We start from the raw sequence: 17368 nt of genomic DNA, 5'->3' as shown, positions 1-17368 counted from the left end.
TAACAACAACTTGTTATTGACATCGTTGAATCGATGCGCATTTTGCATGCTTCATAACTGACCTGGTGATTGGATCTTTCTCTCTGTCTTCTTTTAGTTTCAATTCATACACAAATGGTGAGTTAAATGGATCTAGAATGTGACAGACTGTAGTATAGCTTCTCTCTGTTGAACAATAATAAAATATATCGTAGAAATAGTCATATAATACTTTTGTACAACAATTCAATAGTTTACACCTCGAAAACGAGCTTTGAAAGTTTACTGAATTGTGTAAAAATTGAAAAAGCTAAAATTGTATGCATAATTTTTACACATTTTTTTCTGCATTCTCCACATAAAGGACGAGAGTGAAGTGGATGACGGTGCTCGGGTCGTTCGTGTCACGCGAGCCACTCCAGTTCTACCGCAAGGTGTAACGGATGACACACCGGATTTCAATCGTGAAATGGTCATGCTTGATATTCCCGATGAACTCTTTGGCAACTCATTCACCATGGTAACCAATATTTCGAAACTTTTCGGCGATCTGATGATGGTTTGTAATCCACTTTATTAAAAATCGAGCTCATTTTAAGGCCATTTATTTACCCATTCACAGAATTCAGCTCGCCGCTACGCGAACTTTGTGCAGTACTTCAAGCCATTGCTAGGCAAAACACTCACCATTAAAGGCCTATATCCACCTCCGAAAACAACCGCTGCACCAATAACAACGGACGCTCCATCTGACAACGACATTTAAGCATTTTCCACTTAATTTAATTTCATGATTATTTATTTGTTAAGTTTTAAGTAGGTTTTTTTCTTTGGAATGGTGCAAAAAATTTCAAATAAAGTTGATATTAGCTATGTACAACGGTATTTTTTGGAGTTTGTTTTGAAGTGCAGCAGTTTCAACTGAATTTTACACATTCAAATACACTTGATCGCTTTTTTACAGTTTCACCGATAGTTTAAGCTTTGAATTGCAAGCTTTGTGCTATTAAAGCCCTGTGTAACATGTTCATGGTATGGTCGAAAGCACACTTTCAATGCACGGTTTAAAGTTATTTTGATCGAATTGCGTCTCCACTGAAAATGAATTCATCGATCGTTGGTTTTTGTTATTCTTTGCACTCAGAAATCAGTTTGAAAAAGTCGTTTATATGTAACACCAAAACATGGAAAATTGTTCACATTTCCGACAGTTTTTTCTGCAAAAGAAATTAAAAGATGAGTGAAGATTCAAGCTTAAATAGGCCTATTACTTTTATTTATAGCATTCAATTTTACCCCACCACTTCTAATCATCATATTAATCGCGTTTTTTTAATCAACAAACTCGATAGTTTATGTATGTCACAATGTGCAATAGTCAAGTCTAGCCAATTTTACCACTTGGATGTCATTAACTTTGAATATGAGATGTTGTTGAAATGCGGCTTGTGGCATCATTTCTTTGATATTTGAGCTGGTGTTCAGTTGGTTTTAGTTGCGCATTGTTGTGTGATTGGAAATACACACATCAGAGCATTCATTAGAGTGAAGTCGCGATTTGGTGACCTTTTTTTTAGAAGTTGCGATTTGGTGTTGTCATTCTTTTTGTAACATATTCTTAAAATAATTCTTTACGGTAAAAATTTTTTTTTATTCATGTATAGTTTCAGTTCCATAGAAAATATTTCTAAATCATCAGCATAGTTCAAGCGCAGTGTCAATTGACACAAGAATTCTTATAACTATTATTTTTTTTCGAATTAATTGGAATTTTCACCTAAACGTTGTTATAATTTAGCAAAATGCAGACTCTATCATTCTTATCTTTGACTGTCACTGCGCTGTGTTCGCTTGCCATAGCCATTCCCATATCGCAATATGAGATTCCAGCTGATGTAAGTACTTTCGACATTTTCCTATTTCATTTATGAGTGTAGATTCGATTGCCAATGTGCTACTTTGTTTCAAATGTTAACTTTGTGCCATTTATCATTTTTTAAGTGTGTTGTTGATGGTTTCAAGAGAAGCCGAATGAAAAAAAAATGCAAAAATGCAATCTTCATTAGGATCACGTCTTGATGTCATTACAGCGAAATTATCAAAAATTAGCTCACAACCTTGAATGCGAAATATAAGATTCAGTCGGTTTTTTTTTATGTCATCGTTGCAATCATACATAACCAATTAGCTAAACAAATAAAAGGGATTTTCTCTTTTGCTCGACTTCGTTGATTACATAATTTCATTGCCAATAAAATTGAAATTTAAATTCGTCTTTTGAAAACGGTTTATTTAAATGAGTTTAACTCACGATTTTTTTTCACATGGTTTTTTTAATCTTTGCATCACAACAAAACAGAATGAGAACGAAATGTTCAACGGCGTCTTGGTCGTTCGTGTCACACGAGCCACTCCTGTTCTTCCGCCTGGTGTAACGGATGACACACCAGACTTTGATCGCGGAATGGTCATGCTTGATATATCTGATAAGCTTTTTGGTGCATCTGCTTCACGAGTCATAGATGCCTCGAAAATTATTGGCAGTTGGATGATGGTATACAACTAATTATATTTAAAATTAACTTGAAACATCTTCAATGTTTCTTCTTAAGTTCGTAAAAAAACAAATATTACAGAAAATACATTCTAATTTATTTTCGATTACAGAATACAGCTCGTCGCTTCGCAGCGCTCGTGCAATACTTTAAGCCATTTTTTGCCAAAGCGTTGAATGTGAAAGGCTTGTATCCACCACCACCAACCGCTGAACCAACGAGGATGACAACAACAACAACTGAATCCAATTAGATTTAAAGCATTTGACACTTAATTTATAATTAGTTTTATTTATTGTGTGCTTCTTCAGCTTTGAAATGAGCTACTTCTTGGCAAAGTGCAGATTTTCTTGATAAAATGCAACAAATACAGCAGATAAGCCACAAATCATGCATAATAAAATGAATTTTTAATTTGAATGATCGCCTCATGGTTTCTCTACTTCTTATTTTTGAGCTTTCAGCAGACTTTCAATAGATGGCACTCAGTGTGGTTCAATACCTCCACTGAAAATCAATTCTTTCAACTGATCGTTGATTTGATGTACATCAACGGGCCCAGAAAATTATCGATTCTTCAGAAAAAAGTCACTGAACTATCAAATTACATGAGCGACAATTTTCCACCGTTGACATCAAAACAATGCCACGCAAAATGAAGATCTAAATTTATATCTAAACCATATGGGAAATGTCAAAAATCTAAATCGGTCTAAATAATAAAATAAAAATGAGGAGGAAATGAAAATTAAACAATGTAAACAGATAAGAGCCACACGTGAGACAGTTAAGCTGTGTGTCTGTAAAGTTTTTATAGCATTTGCTGGGGAAGCTTCAGATTAGAATGAAGACGTTTTTTTTTCGTGTTTTCAAATTATCATTTAAATTGAAAGACGAAGCGAATCGAAGTGTGATACTTATGTATATGAATGTCCGAGAATGAAAACGCAACTTCTATTCACAACACATATAAGTGAAACAAAAATAAAAAAATCTTTTTTGTTGTTACACTTTGAAAAAATTCGATTTTGTTGTTTCATTTCAATAAATTTTTTATTTTTGTTTCACTTATATGTGTTGTGAATAGAAGTTGCGTTTTCATTCTCGGACATTCATATAAACTCTTTATAATGACTTCACGGTATTTCTAGGAACAATTCATTCACAAATGAATTAGAATTCATGAGTTCGTTAGCTGTTAACTTCAGGGTAAATGACGCCAATGACATAGAAAATGTAAATTACAAAGCTGTTAGACCTCAAGACACCTTTTTCCCTCATTCAACTTGCTAGTTTTTGTTTTGACTACACAGCTTGTTGTTCAGTGAAGGGTTAACGTGTTTCTATCGAGACACAAACAATCGACATGCACGTGTAATCTATCTGGATATGTCTACGCAGTGTACAACGCTGATTGTTTATGATGCTATGACGAAAAAATACCGCAAATAGGATTCTTCTACAGATTTTTAATCTCTCGTTACCTCTTACAATCCCACTAGGTGCTCTTTGTACAGATGTCAATTTTTATCGTTTTATCACTTGATTCAGTCAGACAATCTGTGCTCATTTGTTGTTTGATCAAATAAAACACCCGATAGTATTATCGGAATCATATTTTTTCGACGTCAAAATATTTTTTTATATAAGCAGAAAATGCAATTAAAATTTGAGACAGTCGTATTCCAGCATGGACTTTGTCTAGATTGAAAAAAAAAATCAGTGATGGAAATACTTTGAAATAATTTTTCTCTGTTATTTTTGTGTGAAAGAAAAAACTGTTCAAAAGTGAATGAAAAGGTAAAATGTGCGTATTCAAACGCAATAATGAAGTGTTACAAATAATCAGCTGAATCCTTGCACAGAACCAATAATTAATCGTGCTAAACGAAGACATAAAATCACAGAACTGTTATCAATTCAAATACATTTGTTTTTATAAAGAAATGGACTATTCCACTGGAACGCAAAGGTGATGCGCATTTATAAAATTAAACTTGCGATACCAACCGGCATTTTTGTGTTTTTTTCCGGCTTACTCATCGGACGCTTTAAGTTTGAAAAACGGTTTTCGTACTGTTGTACTGAGAACCACTAAATACAGCACGTTATTTGAAATCAGTGAACTCAGATGTATTGCAATATTTTACCGAAAATATAATTCAATTGTGAAACAACTACCACACCAATAAGACCGAACAAAACAAATGTGTTGACAATTTTTTTCCCACAGAATATCGTGTGTTTTATAGGAGAAAAATCGGTCGACTTAGTTGTTTATTAGGGTGGTCCAAACTGATTTATCATGGTAAGGTATATGCTCCCAATAGCTTAAATTTAAATTGGGTACAAAACTAGCTGATTCCAATTTTCAAATCAAAAAAATGTTAAAATCTAGTGATCGATAAAGCCGTACTTAAAATGACTGTTTTTGACCTATTTTTCAACATATATATTGATAGAAAACCCATAGGTTATTCAAATCGAATCTGGTGACATATCATTTTTAGGGCTTTTTGGAACGCTTAACACGAAGCCGTTGTCAAAAATTTGCTAATGTTGCTTTTTAAAAAAAGTTTTAGTACAAAAACATGGTTTTTTTAAACAAATTCAGCCATATAGCGAAAACACATAGTTCCAAGTGTATTTTTAACACCAAATTTGAACTCAGCGCCTCAAATTACCTTAAATAAAAAAAGTCAAAAACAGCCATTTTAAGTATGGCTCTATCGACCACTAGATTTTAACATTTAAAAATGTCATTTCTTTTATCTGAAAAAAGGAATCAGCTAGTTTTGAGCCCAATTTAATTTTAAGCTATTGGGAGCATTTTACCATGATAAATCAGTTTGGACCACCCTATTGTTCATTTATAAATATACTCTACTCTATTCTCAACGATAAATTTTGTCGCCAAGAAGTGGTTGTCGTTCTTTTTTATGCAGACAGTGAAGGTAAACAAAATTTCAAAATGAGTGTTGATGTTGCTGCTGAAGGCAATTTGGATGTGCTTTCCGCCGAAGTTGGCGAATTCGGCCTGTTTCAAATCGTAACGTTTGCATTGATTTGCGTTCCAACTATGATTTCGTCGACATATATCGTGAATTATGTGTTTACTGCGAACATCATGGACTATAGGTAGGTACAATGCAGCAAATGTAAGGACAATTTTTAACACACCGAATGTAGGGACAATCCTAAAGAAGTCGTATGAAAAGAAATTTATTTACTGCACTGAATCAATAGGTACTGGTGGTATATGTATTTGTCGAAAAGGAAGGAAAGAATTCCAAAAATCACGCGGAACACATCTTTTCACTGAACCAAGGGGCGGAGCAGTACCAGAGTAATTCTTCTGATTTGTTCTGACGTTTCTGTATCGTCATGTTTGTCAAAATGATCGCCGCTTTGTCGCAATGGGAGTTCAATATCTAATTCTTCTGTAATTTTGATTGATTCATTTTAACCAATTACTTGAAACTAAATTATTTACCAAACATGATGACACAGAAACTTCAGAATAAGTCAGGAGAATTACTGTGGCGAACGAAGAATTACTTCGAATTAATTCAGTATTATTTTGGACTAGAAGAATTACTCTAGTACTGCTCCACCCCTTGCACCAAAACATATCGAGACAATTGTAGTCGATGGAATTAGAAGCGTAACATTTGAGTGCTATGCCATCATTTGATATTGTCACTGAATTTCGTGTATAAGCCGAATCCAATTCGTCACTGTGGCATTCATTCCACTTCAAAAACGTTTGTTTATTCAGGAAAATTTCTATGGCTCGACTTACGAGCTCATTAAAATTTTAAATTAAACTTTTGCTTTAATTATTACTTCACGTGTTCATTTTATTTACACTTCTATTGTACATTGGTTCTTAGCTCATTTTATTTTCGTTATTTATGGAACTCGAAAAGTGCCGAAAAATTTTCCCCAAAAAACTTAGAACAAACCGAAAGGTTCACTATAAAAATAGATTTGGAATAGAATATAAACAGTTGGTTTTCGTCAATAAAACCCAGTTCGACTTTATTCGTTAGCAGAGCAACTCGTAAGTTTGAAAAGAGACTTCAGCTTTGAATAGACGGAAAAAACCCAAGGAATTGAACGCATTTTATGAGAAAAAAGTGTCACAATGGGTGTCATCGATGGTGCTGATCATTTTATCGATACCGTTTATGAGGAAATTGGCGATTTTGGTCCCTTTCAAATTCTCTCAGTAATTTTGATTTGCATTCCAAATATAATATCCGCGACTTACATGGTCAACTATATATTCCCAAGCAATAATCTCGATCATAGGTCAGTTTGAAATATTTTGAAATCGCGAAAAAAAAAGTTTTTGTACAAAATAAGAAATTGTAATAAAAACTAAAACACACAAAATGTGAATATTTCTGCATCGAGTGAGAACACGCATGAACAACGCACTTGATGAACATATCAGCTCTAGAAAACGCGTCTGCTGCGTGAACAAGGAATAAATGTGTAATTTTTTTTCTCATTTTACAGATGTAAAGTGCCAGAGTGTGATGTTGGTGATAATAATCGTGAGATAAGCTATGATCAACCATGGTTAAAATATGCGATACCACATTCGAGCAACGGTTATGAGAATTGCGTTCGCTACGCACCGATAAATTCGTCAGCATCGTCACATGAATGTAATATCAATAATTTCAACTCGTTAAAACAGATCAAATGTGACGAATTCATCTACACTACAGACGAATCAAATGTTCAAACAGAGGTTATTATTTATTCACTAATCTAAACAGTTGTTTTCGACAAGTGTTGCTCGATATGAACTCAATAAGCTTAATGCGGATTTTACTTATTTCAGTTCAACATCCATTGCGACGATAGCTATAAACTCGCTTTGATCGGATCTGTGAACAATATCGGCCGATTTTTGCTTTTGCCGCTGACTGGCATGCTCGCAGACAAGTAATTCAAAACTCGAATCATTCCCATTGAATTATGGTTTGTTTTTAATGATTTCGGCACATACTTTAGATTCGGGAGACTACGCGTCATCATCATTGGCATGTTATGCTGCAGTATTTTTGGTATCATCAAGTCATTTTCAGTTAGTTATTCAATGTATATTACGGTGAGTGGCAATTTGATTTTTGTGAGAAAAAAAAAACAGCTGAATAATGAACTAAAAGAAGAATCGAAAAGAATTTCTTTTGATTTTTATATTGATATTGCTACTTTAGGCTATGAAATGTTTGAAATGAATTTAATTTTATTGAAAAAAGCACTAATCATAAGGAAATGAGTAAAAAAAAATTCCTTTTCCCAATATACAGATGGAATTTTTCGAGGCATCAGCTGGTACCTGTACCTTTAGTGGAATTTATGGTAATTTTTCTCTTCTTTGAATTCAAGAGTACACTAAATTGTTCTGCGTTAAAACTTCCTTTTCTTTTGCACAGTGCTTGCTATGGAATGGCTCAGTTCGAAGTATCGTGCATTAGGAGCGTCGATAGTTGTCACATCATTCTCGTTTGGAGAAATGTTGTTAGGCATTGTCGCGATGTACGTACACAATTTCCGTTATTTGCTTCGTGTTATATACACTCCTGGACTGTTTGTCATCCTATACTTCTGGCTGGTACCGGAAAGTATTCGTTGGCTGCTGATAACTGGTCGTGTTGATCGTGCGGTCAAGATTCTCAAGCGAATTGCCAAAGTCAATGGGAAAACATTGTCGGATAAATCGGTTGAAATGCTTCACCTGCAATACTCAACCGAAGCGAAAACCAATGCAGCAAATGTAGAAAAAAACGAAAATAAACTGTCGATATTCCAAGAAATTAAATTAGTTCTTGGATCGCAAAAACTCGGTTTGCGTTTGTTGAACTGTTGCTATCAATGGATTACTTGTTGTTTCTGTTACTATGGGTTTAGTTTGATTTCGACACACATTCCGGGCACCGATCGGTACACTAGCTATATCATTGTGCAAGCGGTTGAAATTCCCGGTGCGTTACTGCCAGCATTGTTTCTCAATCGATTCGGACGGAAGAAATTGCTATTCTGTTCGTTGACTTTGTGTGGATTGGCGTCAATGACAGCACCATGGATACCAAAAGAGCAATCGCTGTTCGTTCTGGGTTTGTTCATGATTGGCAAATCATCAATTACCTTTGCATTTAACGTACTGTACATCTTCACCGCTGAATTGTGGCCGACCAACTTGAGAACAACAATCATGAATTCATGCTCAATGACTGGGCGATTGGGCGCTGCGGTTGCGCCACTTACAACGCTACTGGTGAGTTGTGTTTGAAAGTTGTTATTGAAGCTCGAATGTTAACTAAAATGAAGTGTTCTCTCTTCTGTTTGATTTTGTCCTTCTTTTGTCTAAAATTTTCTGTCAACGGGACAGTTTTCAACCAAATCTGTTTAATTCGGAGCACTCCAATAAGTCTCTCATTTTCCGTTTCAGATCGCAAAAACGCCATTCTTGCCATTCTTATTGTTCGGAAGCGTGGCCATATTCGCTGCCACTTTGGTTCTACTATGCCCCGAAACACACGAGAAAAAACTACCAGATTCGGTGGAAGAAGCGAAAGATCTCTAATTTTAAATTGTACCATTGCATTCATACCGCCTAATAAATAGTGTTAAGAGAACGTTTTCTTAATTCTACAGTCAAGAAAAGAAGAAGTTTTGTTTTCATTTTTTCCATTGTAATTCGTAAAGGGCATTATTGCCAAAGTCGAGTTCTAAAAATAGCCTTGGTTACGAACCAATATAGAATGAATACAATAACGCAGTAAGAACAGGCAATGGAGAAAAAATGCGTTGCGCATTTTCAAAAAATACAAATATTTATATTGAATTTCATTATATTTATCGGGTGAATTCGATTCATTTAATTTTTTTGCATGCTTTCGAATGTTTATATTGATGTTATTTATGTAAGAATATTGCGATCATGCCATTATTATACCAACGAAAGAGCAACAGAATTGTGCTCAAGCGGTAAACATGCATATTCAGCGTCTGTTCAATTAGTTAAGACTCGATATGGTGAAAAAAATACAACGTTCATTTAATTTCATAACATGGATAATGCTGATGTGATTTCATTTCAAAACAAAATTCACGAGACACACGGCGGCAGCATATTGTTTTGAATGGATCCAATTGTTTCTTTGGCGAAAGAAACAGAAAAAAACGCGACGCACCGACAAACAAAAGTGCGACTAATTTAAATGAGTTTTTGATGGCGTCATCGGACTGGATTTTGCCAACGAATAATGTTGAACGCAATTTTTGGCTCGATATGAATTTGGTTCATTTTTTTTTTCAGAGGCGGCTTTGAAAAATGATCAAAGTGACCTTTGTTCTTTTAGTTCTCTAGGGCAATGAATATGATCAAAGAATTTCTTTTTCTCGTACGCTTCTTAAAACAAAACGAATAGTGACAATCAGATGATAATTCCTCTCAATTCGTTTCCTTTGATTTTCGATGAACTGAACGCTATGCAGGGGCATACAGAAAAAAACATACTCAATCGAATCTGTGGTGAGATGCAAAGATTTGCTTCGATTTGTTTATTTTTGTTCGAATAAGTTTATTTACAAATCGGTTGTCGTCAGCAGTTTTAGGCGGATTTCGCAACATGCGGAGATATATGAATGGGTCGATACAATGTAGTTTTTGTATTCAAACTACGGAAATATTCACAAGGCTCACATATCTTCCGGAGAAAGTTCATCGAAATGGTGGTTTGTGTTTGGAAAATATGAAATTCACCGTTGGTTTTTCGAGTTGGTGAGCAAATCGAACGGTCGTTTTCTAGGGAGATGCAGCATATCAAATGCAGATTGTCATCACATTTGGTTGACATCAGTGAAAGGTAACATCGATTTGGTTCAGCATCTGCTCTCGTCAACGGTGTTCACGGTTCAAGATGTGCAAGCCGAAATTCCATTCTCACTGCTCGCCAAAGTACTGGCATTCGTTGCGCAAGGAGGCGTTGGCCAATTATCCAGTGGACAAAGTCAAGGTCAACGTTACAAACACAACAATTTTGATTCGTTACCAGTATGTTTGCCGCACCGATGCTGCTTCACCGGGTACTCGTCAAAAACCATATGATCTGCGCAAAATGACCACAACAAGCCAAGCAAACGGAAGCGTCCAACGAAATGTGGCACACGGCACGATTTTGATTCGCAAGGACTATGCATCCAAACAGGGTTAATGGATCTTTCGGCCAAATGGTAAAGTGTTTATTTCTACATTTTATTGAACAAATCGAACAAAAGTGATCGCAATTCAAATTTTAAACGAAATATTTTTAATTCTTCACAGTGACTTCCAATGACGACTTACACATTCCGGCGATGAAAAAGAGCAGAAAAAAAAAAATGAAAATCGACTGAGCGTACACAACCCATCAAAATGAATACAATCGAAATATTTCCGAATAATTTTGAAAAATAAGACATTTGCCAGTTAAAAACAGTACAAAAAACGATTGTTTCGAATAAAAGTTACCCCATTGAAAAGCAATCAAGGATTTGTTACTTCGTTGTTTTTTTTACAGATAATGGAAAGATTTACGATTTGTGAGTGTTTTTTATGGGTAAGTAAAATGAAAAAATTTACACGACTTACCACTTTGACTCACTCTGGCATACATCATCGCTCTTTTTTTTCGCCATACATGAAATGTGCAACCATAAAATAACAAAAACAAATCCGACCACTACAAATCGAATGCGAAGCAAATTGAAAGAGGTGCATTGTGCGGACTTATCGTTGTTCACATTTTCGAAGTAAACTTTGTGGCTATGACTTAATCCATAATCGTACAATTCTTGTTCATCGTCTTAAATGGTGTTTGTTGAGTAAGTCGTGCGTAATAATGGCACATAAAAGTAAAATTTGATGGAGGAAATATGGGATTACTGTATTGTCGTCTGTTCTCTTGAATTCGTATTTAGCTTGAGCGTATTTTATTTTATGTTCTTATTTTTTTTTTACTTCACTATACGCATTCCTACAAACTCACTTCATTTAATCATATGTTTGTTCCATTCGTTCATTTTATCTTAGTCGGCCCATTTTGAAATAATTAAAAAAGTGTTTTATGCTCCATAGCTGATTTTTCCTGAGCTGTGACCGTGTTTTAATAGAGTTATTTCGGCTCATGTTGCAGAAATATGGAGAAATTATTAGCGAAGAAATATTACGTTCAAAACTGCCCGTTTTTGCAAATACACGGAAACGTGTTGATTAGTAATTACATTTCAATGCTTCAAATGAAATGACAAACGAGTAGACTGCATTGTTCACGTACCGACGATAACAAAAGCGATTTTTTTCGTCCACTTTCAATTATCTTATATATAGTACATAATATATATTTGCAGGATAATAACAACGTCAATACGAAGCAATGAGCGAAAAAGTTCATTTTTAACCCGCAAAATCACGCGATCGGAAAGTATAAAAGCAGATGTGCTGAAGGCATTCAACATCAGTGCTGAAAGCAAAACGATACCAAGCAACAATTCGAACGAAAATGGATGCCGATAAACGTAAGTTTTGAGTTGAACATTTCACGTTACTTAGTTTTTTTTTCCTCTAGAATCATCAACCAAAATTCTAATTCAATCTTCATTGGGTGAAAAAGTTTTATTACACTCCGTTTTGTATCAAACATTAACTCACTTTTTTTTCTGAATTTTTCATTATACATCATAGAAGCAAAGAACCGCACAGACCAGTGCAACCCGGACCATAAACCGACTGGGCCAGGTCACGATGCCGCTTACAAAGGCGATGGTTCCCAAAAAGATCGCGACAATCATGGAAATCAGTTGAATCCCAACAACAAAGAATTCAAGGGCAAAAAATAAAATGTGACCAAATGTAAAACACTGAAAATGCACTCAAGTGTTACTTTCATCAGAATTTTGTTTCTTGAATAAAATTCAGCAAAATCAATAGAAATTTTGTGTGTGTGTCTTTCCTTCGTGTAAATTGAAATTCATTTTTAAAATTATAGTCAATTTTCAGTTAATTTGTGATAAATCAGCTGATTGTTCTGGAAAATCAAGGTAATGCATTGTGTGACTGATTCACTTGAGTGATCAACTGAATAAAAGCAGCTAAGATTTTTTCACTTCTCGCGAATGTGCAACAGTTCAGTGTCTAATTGAATTTACATTTCAAACTATTTGCATTTAATTCGATAATCACAACAAAGTGATTTGATTCTGTCGTCGTGATCGACAACGACTGTAGAACTATATTTTCATTTCTAAATCTTTGCTTTCAAAATTTTGGATAAAAAAATACGCTGAATACAAATATCGCTTCCAAATAGACTTCGTATCATGAGGAGCTGCAAAAGAAATCTCATTGAAACCATTTGTTTGCTGAACTTTGTTTTCAAAAAATAGAATCAATTCAATTCTTTTCTCGGTTTTACGTTCAAAAGTGCACGAAAAAACATTTAATAAAAGATTGATTTCAATATTTATTGACTTTACCAGACTTAAATTCGCTATCATCAATCATACATGTCTATTGACTAGATCGAGAGGAGAGTAAGTTCATCTGACTTTGTTGTGAAAGAGAAGAGTAAGTTTCTTTCGACTCAAAAATGGTAAAAGGCGAGTATGTTCATTTTTGGCGGGTCCTCGCGGTTTTCCACGGTTTCCGCGGAACTGATAAGAGATAACAACTTGGTGTCTTCGGCAAAGTTGTAGCACTTGAGGTCTTCTATAACATTGCTGAAGTCAGTTATCTCTTATCAGCTCCGCTAAAAGCGCGAAAAATGATAAGAAAAAAAAATTTCTATATAAAATTTGCTTTTTTATGTGCGCGATTTGCGAGCAACTGATAAGAGATAAGAGATAGATGTCTTCAGCATTGTTAAAGAAAACCTCAAGTACTACAACTTTGCCGAAGACATCATGTTGTTATCTTTTATCAGTTTCGCGGAAACCGTGAAAAACCGCGGAGGCTAGACGGTATGCCAACATACTTCCTTTTAACGCAGATAGAATCAACAGAAATCATACTCTCCTCTTTCAAAATATATTAGAATTTTTTCACATACTCTCCTCTCGATCTAGTCAATAGATGTATGATTCATATGATATGAGCTTCAGCTGATGCGTTTATTTTATAGACAGAACAAGAATGAGTATAAAACAAACATTCCTATCATTTAATGGCATGAGTGAAGTGGTGTCACTTATCGATGTCAATGGTAGAAAGTAGGAGGAATGTATACTGCACCATATCTATAAGTGAATGCACACTGCATACAATGTAAAAGTAATTATGATTACCAGGAGATTTGTCAAAAGCCAAAAAATTCTGTCCAATCGCAATATTGCGTCATTGCATTTGCTTTTGAATCATATATCATACAGTCTAGAACAGCCTACCAATTAAAATATGAAGTAGGATCTTTTTTTCGCAGAGGCAACCGACGATGAATCTAATACACTTACACCGCACTGTACAGATTAAGCATACCGATGTGTTGCTACTGACATCATTTGCAAAAAAAACTCTTCCTGTACATAACGATTACGAACAGACGGTGGTATGCATACACTGTAGTATGAATACTTCGCTAAAGTATTAACATTTAAACACAAACACAGACATCTAATAGGATCACATGCACACGGATATCGGCGTTGGAATGCTTTGAATGTAGTACATTTGGTTTTTTATATATGTGTAACCCTTTTCTGTCTCAACACCAATTGAAAAATGTAAACGAATGTTCCAGAATGTTTCACATATAGAACGAAGGATTCGCATCGAATTGCACCATCGAGCGTTGCTTTTCATCATACGAGCGGTATAAAAGGCGTTCGCGGCGAGCAATTGAGATCATTCTTCTCGAAGAAAACAAGCGGAAAAGAAAGCAAAACGCAAAGAAAGCGACAAATTCTTGTTCTGAATTTAAGAAGCCAAAAGTGAAAAAAAGATGGACAAACGTAAGTGCAATCATTTTTCGTTGTTATTTTCATCATTTTTCTTCACAATTGCAATTATTGAACAATTTTTTAAAAAAAATTCCACGAAACGTTATTAATGATTTTTGTTTACATTTTTGTGTTATATTTTCAGAGGGAAACCGTACCAACCAGTGCAACCCGACCCACACTTCATCGGGTCCTGGTCGCAACGCCGGCTACACGGGCACCGGCACCCGTAGTGATTTGAATAATCACGGAAACCAAATGAATCCAAACAACCCAAGCTACCAACCAAAGAAGTGATCTGACCGGTGGACTGGGTTCTTCCCAACAACGAAAATGTCATAATCAAAAATTTGTCATTTTTATCACATTTTTATTTTTAAAATAAAAATGGGCGAAATCTAAAAATTCAGTGTTATTATTGTGTGTTCGTTTGAAAAATCTTCCGTTTTCAGTTAGCAGTTCGTGTGAATAAGTGAAGAATCATTTTTTTCTTTGATAAGGCAAGTAATGTTCTTTTTGAGGTAACGTATTCTTTCTCATAAGTGTGATCAATATTCAAAGGTGAGTGTTTAATCGTGAGCTTTGAACAAACCAATTATCTTTCTTATCCACATTTTTGAAATGGTGATATCAAATGAACGTTTTCGCTGAATGTCCAATTTCAAGTAATCAAACAGACAATCGCAACGGTTAGTTTATACGAAGAAGAGGCTTTGCAAATGAAACAAAAACAAAGTGCTGAACACTTTTAATCACTTTGAATGTTAATGTGAGCTGTATGAAAAATATTTATGTCTCAAGATATTTGATTTAAAAATTGCAATTCAAATCCGAAATGCTGAGTGCATGCGAAAAGTAAGAAATAATCAATAAGAGAAGGAGAGTGTAATCAAACTTTGAAATTTGTATATTTATTCGTTGAAAAAAAAATCGACTGTCTGACTGTCTGACTGTCTGACTGTCTGCTCTTGTCTGCTTACAATATAAAAGAAGAAGCCAAAGTCAAGTCTTACGACAGATTTTATTTGAAGAGCAACGAAAATGGACAAACAAAATCATCTTGGCAAAACGAACTCACGTTAGTATTTTTGTACAGTTTCATTGAATAAATTATTTTTAGAACATATTTGTTCAGTTCATAAGTCATTTTTTTCAATATCGTAATATTTGTGTATTTGCTCAGCAGAACGAAGCCAAAGTGGCTCTTCTCGTCCAGTTGGCCAGAGCGTATCCGTAATCACACCTGAATACACAAAGCAATCTACTGGTGAACTGAGAGGTGTTGTTGCGTCCATGAGCTGGCCGTTAACGCGCCAAAAGAACCAACCAAACAATAACAACAATTGACAAGGTCACGAGGAAACTCAACTGAAATTATAAAACATCGAAAATGCGCATTTTGTGACAGTTTCATCACATTTTTATTTTTTGAAATAAAAATGAGCAAAATTTAAACATTTTTTCATTCTATCATTTCATTCTACCATCTAGGCTTTGATTTTCTTTTTCAGTTTGTAGAGTGATAAAGTGTAGAATAAATCTAGGTGAGTTTTGCTTTAAGCAATGTGTTCTCTTCTAAAGGAGAAGTATTCTCGATTCCAATATTTCTTGATCAGTTTGGAATGAGGTTTCAAAACAAAAACTACATGTATCACACAGCAAGTACATAAAACTGATTGTGCACTTCTTTCTGTTTGAAAAAACATTTTTCTCCAACAATCACATCGTGAATAGTCAAAATGATAACACTGTTAATTACGTAAAGTGTTTCGTCGCCGGATATCCAGCGGACGAATTCTGTGTCAGAATTTATTATGGGATATTTTATGCGCTCATTTATTTTATCACAAATTGTTTGTTGGATTGGTGTTACTATCACCAAATATGATACGAACATTAAAAGTGTAAAATGATTCGAAATTCATTTTGAACAAATTGATAATTTGACGGTGACCGGTAACCTTTTTCATTTGATCGATTCGAAGAGTTCATAATTTGTTCCCCATGGTGAGAATTAGAGTAGATCTTGTAATTAACATTCTGATTTATGAATCAAAGTTCCTCATTTTTGCAAGAAATTTTACAAATTTTCATACATAGCATTTCTTTTTCCACTTCTATTTGGAAAGCAACAGTCATCGTTTGGTTGACAATTTGCCTTCGATTCTACTTGATAACATTGAACAAAATCGAATACATTTCAATTCTTATCACTGCGGATCGAAATGATCAATGTTTACTGGAGCGTAAAAGAATGTGCTGATCAGTTAAAAATCACTTTGAATAATAAAATTGTGAGTTGAAAAATATTTATTGCTAAAGAATCAATAACGCTGTGTACAAACAAGAGAGAGAGCAGTTCGACTCTTGATATGTATGAAAGGAAAAAAACCTAACGACTGCTCAAATGAAGTGTATCAAAGAAGCAGCCACATTTCTTACGACAGATCTTTCTTGGAAGTCGAAGACGAAGGAAGAACTAAATCTCTTTGCAACATGAATACGAATAATTAAATTTTACTTTTAAAAGCTTTGCTGTACTATTGAAAAGCAAAATGATTTTTAGAATATCGTGATTGTGTGTTTTACTTGCCGACAGAAGCCAAAGTGGTGCCTCTCGCTCCGTCGCTCAGACTGGACACACCAGAAATGTGCCCGAATCTGGAACCTGGTTAACATGACTCCAAAATACTGGTCGGCGAATCGACACATTAAACAACCAAAAAAATAGTTGGCACAAATGATAACGAAATGCAACAGCTGTTGTAAAACACCGAAAGTGCACAATCCATGTCATTTTCATCACATTTTTATTTTTTGAAATAAAAATGAGCGAAATC

General features: G+C 34.8%; 2 protein-coding genes and 2 long non-coding RNA genes across 9 annotated transcripts; all 4 read left to right on the top strand.

Moving 5' to 3' along the window:
- The first annotated feature begins 1781 nt into the window (after positions 1 to 1781).
- Positions 1782 to 2822, top strand: LOC129565822 (uncharacterized). The gene is made up of 3 exons (XM_055441060.1): positions 1782 to 1874; positions 2339 to 2533; positions 2647 to 2822. The coding sequence occupies exons 1-3, from the start codon at positions 1782 to 1784 to the stop codon at positions 2785 to 2787; spliced, it is 429 nt and encodes a 142-aa protein (XP_055297035.1). The 3' UTR covers positions 2788 to 2822.
- Positions 2823 to 4205: 1383 nt separating this feature from the next.
- LOC129566208 (organic cation transporter protein-like) lies at positions 4206 to 9630 on the top strand. 6 transcript variants are annotated; one of them, XM_055441943.1, is made up of 9 exons: positions 4206 to 4334; positions 4768 to 4842; positions 5456 to 5672; positions 7059 to 7296; positions 7390 to 7493; positions 7563 to 7659; positions 7862 to 7913; positions 7988 to 8829; positions 9004 to 9218. In XM_055441943.1, the coding sequence occupies exons 3-9, from the start codon at positions 5506 to 5508 to the stop codon at positions 9136 to 9138; spliced, it is 1635 nt and encodes a 544-aa protein (XP_055297918.1). In that variant the 5' UTR covers positions 4206 to 4334; positions 4768 to 4842; positions 5456 to 5505; the 3' UTR covers positions 9139 to 9218. The 6 variants fall into 6 exon arrangements, with proteins under 6 accessions (XP_055297918.1, XP_055297915.1, XP_055297916.1 ...); XM_055441940.1 differs by having other exon boundaries at positions 4206 to 4842; positions 9004 to 9630; XM_055441941.1 differs by having other exon boundaries at positions 4206 to 4842; positions 5453 to 5672; positions 9004 to 9630.
- Positions 9631 to 11986: 2356 nt separating this feature from the next.
- LOC129566220 (uncharacterized) lies at positions 11987 to 12674 on the top strand. The gene is made up of 2 exons (XR_008687711.1): positions 11987 to 12113; positions 12280 to 12674. It is a non-coding gene; the product is annotated as an uncharacterized LOC129566220 (long non-coding RNA).
- Positions 12675 to 14833: 2159 nt separating this feature from the next.
- LOC129566222 (uncharacterized) lies at positions 14834 to 15987 on the top strand. Its single transcript, XR_008687714.1, has 2 exons — positions 14834 to 15606; positions 15715 to 15987. It is a non-coding gene; the product is annotated as an uncharacterized LOC129566222 (long non-coding RNA).
- Positions 15988 to 17368: the final 1381 nt, after the last annotated feature.

This window comes from Sitodiplosis mosellana, unplaced genomic scaffold (genome assembly GCF_009176505.1).
Source record: "Sitodiplosis mosellana isolate CC-2019 unplaced genomic scaffold, AAFC_SMos_1.0 Smas_scaffold_3, whole genome shotgun sequence".
Classification (NCBI taxonomy): Eukaryota; Metazoa; Arthropoda; class Insecta; order Diptera; family Cecidomyiidae; genus Sitodiplosis; species Sitodiplosis mosellana.
This window is presented reverse-complemented; position numbering and strand designations above follow the sequence as displayed.

Bases quoted from the DNA above. Each gene is read 5' to 3' on its own strand.
- LOC129565822 (XM_055441060.1), top strand. From the start codon at position 1,782: ATGCAGACTCTATCATTCTTATCTTTGACTGTCACTGCGCTGTGTTCG. The intron at 1,875-2,338 runs GTAAGTACTTTC...ACAACAAAACAG, and splicing joins AATATGAGATTCCAGCTGAT to AATGAGAACGAAATGTTCAA. The intron at 2,534-2,646 runs GTATACAACTAA...TTTCGATTACAG, and splicing joins TTATTGGCAGTTGGATGATG to AATACAGCTCGTCGCTTCGC.
- LOC129566208 (XM_055441940.1), top strand. From the start codon at position 5,506: ATGAGTGTTGATGTTGCTGCTGAAGGCAATTTGGATGTGCTTTCCGCC. The intron at 5,673-7,058 runs GTAGGTACAATG...CTCATTTTACAG, and splicing joins GCGAACATCATGGACTATAG to ATGTAAAGTGCCAGAGTGTG. The intron at 7,660-7,861 runs GTGAGTGGCAAT...CCCAATATACAG, and splicing joins GTTATTCAATGTATATTACG to ATGGAATTTTTCGAGGCATC.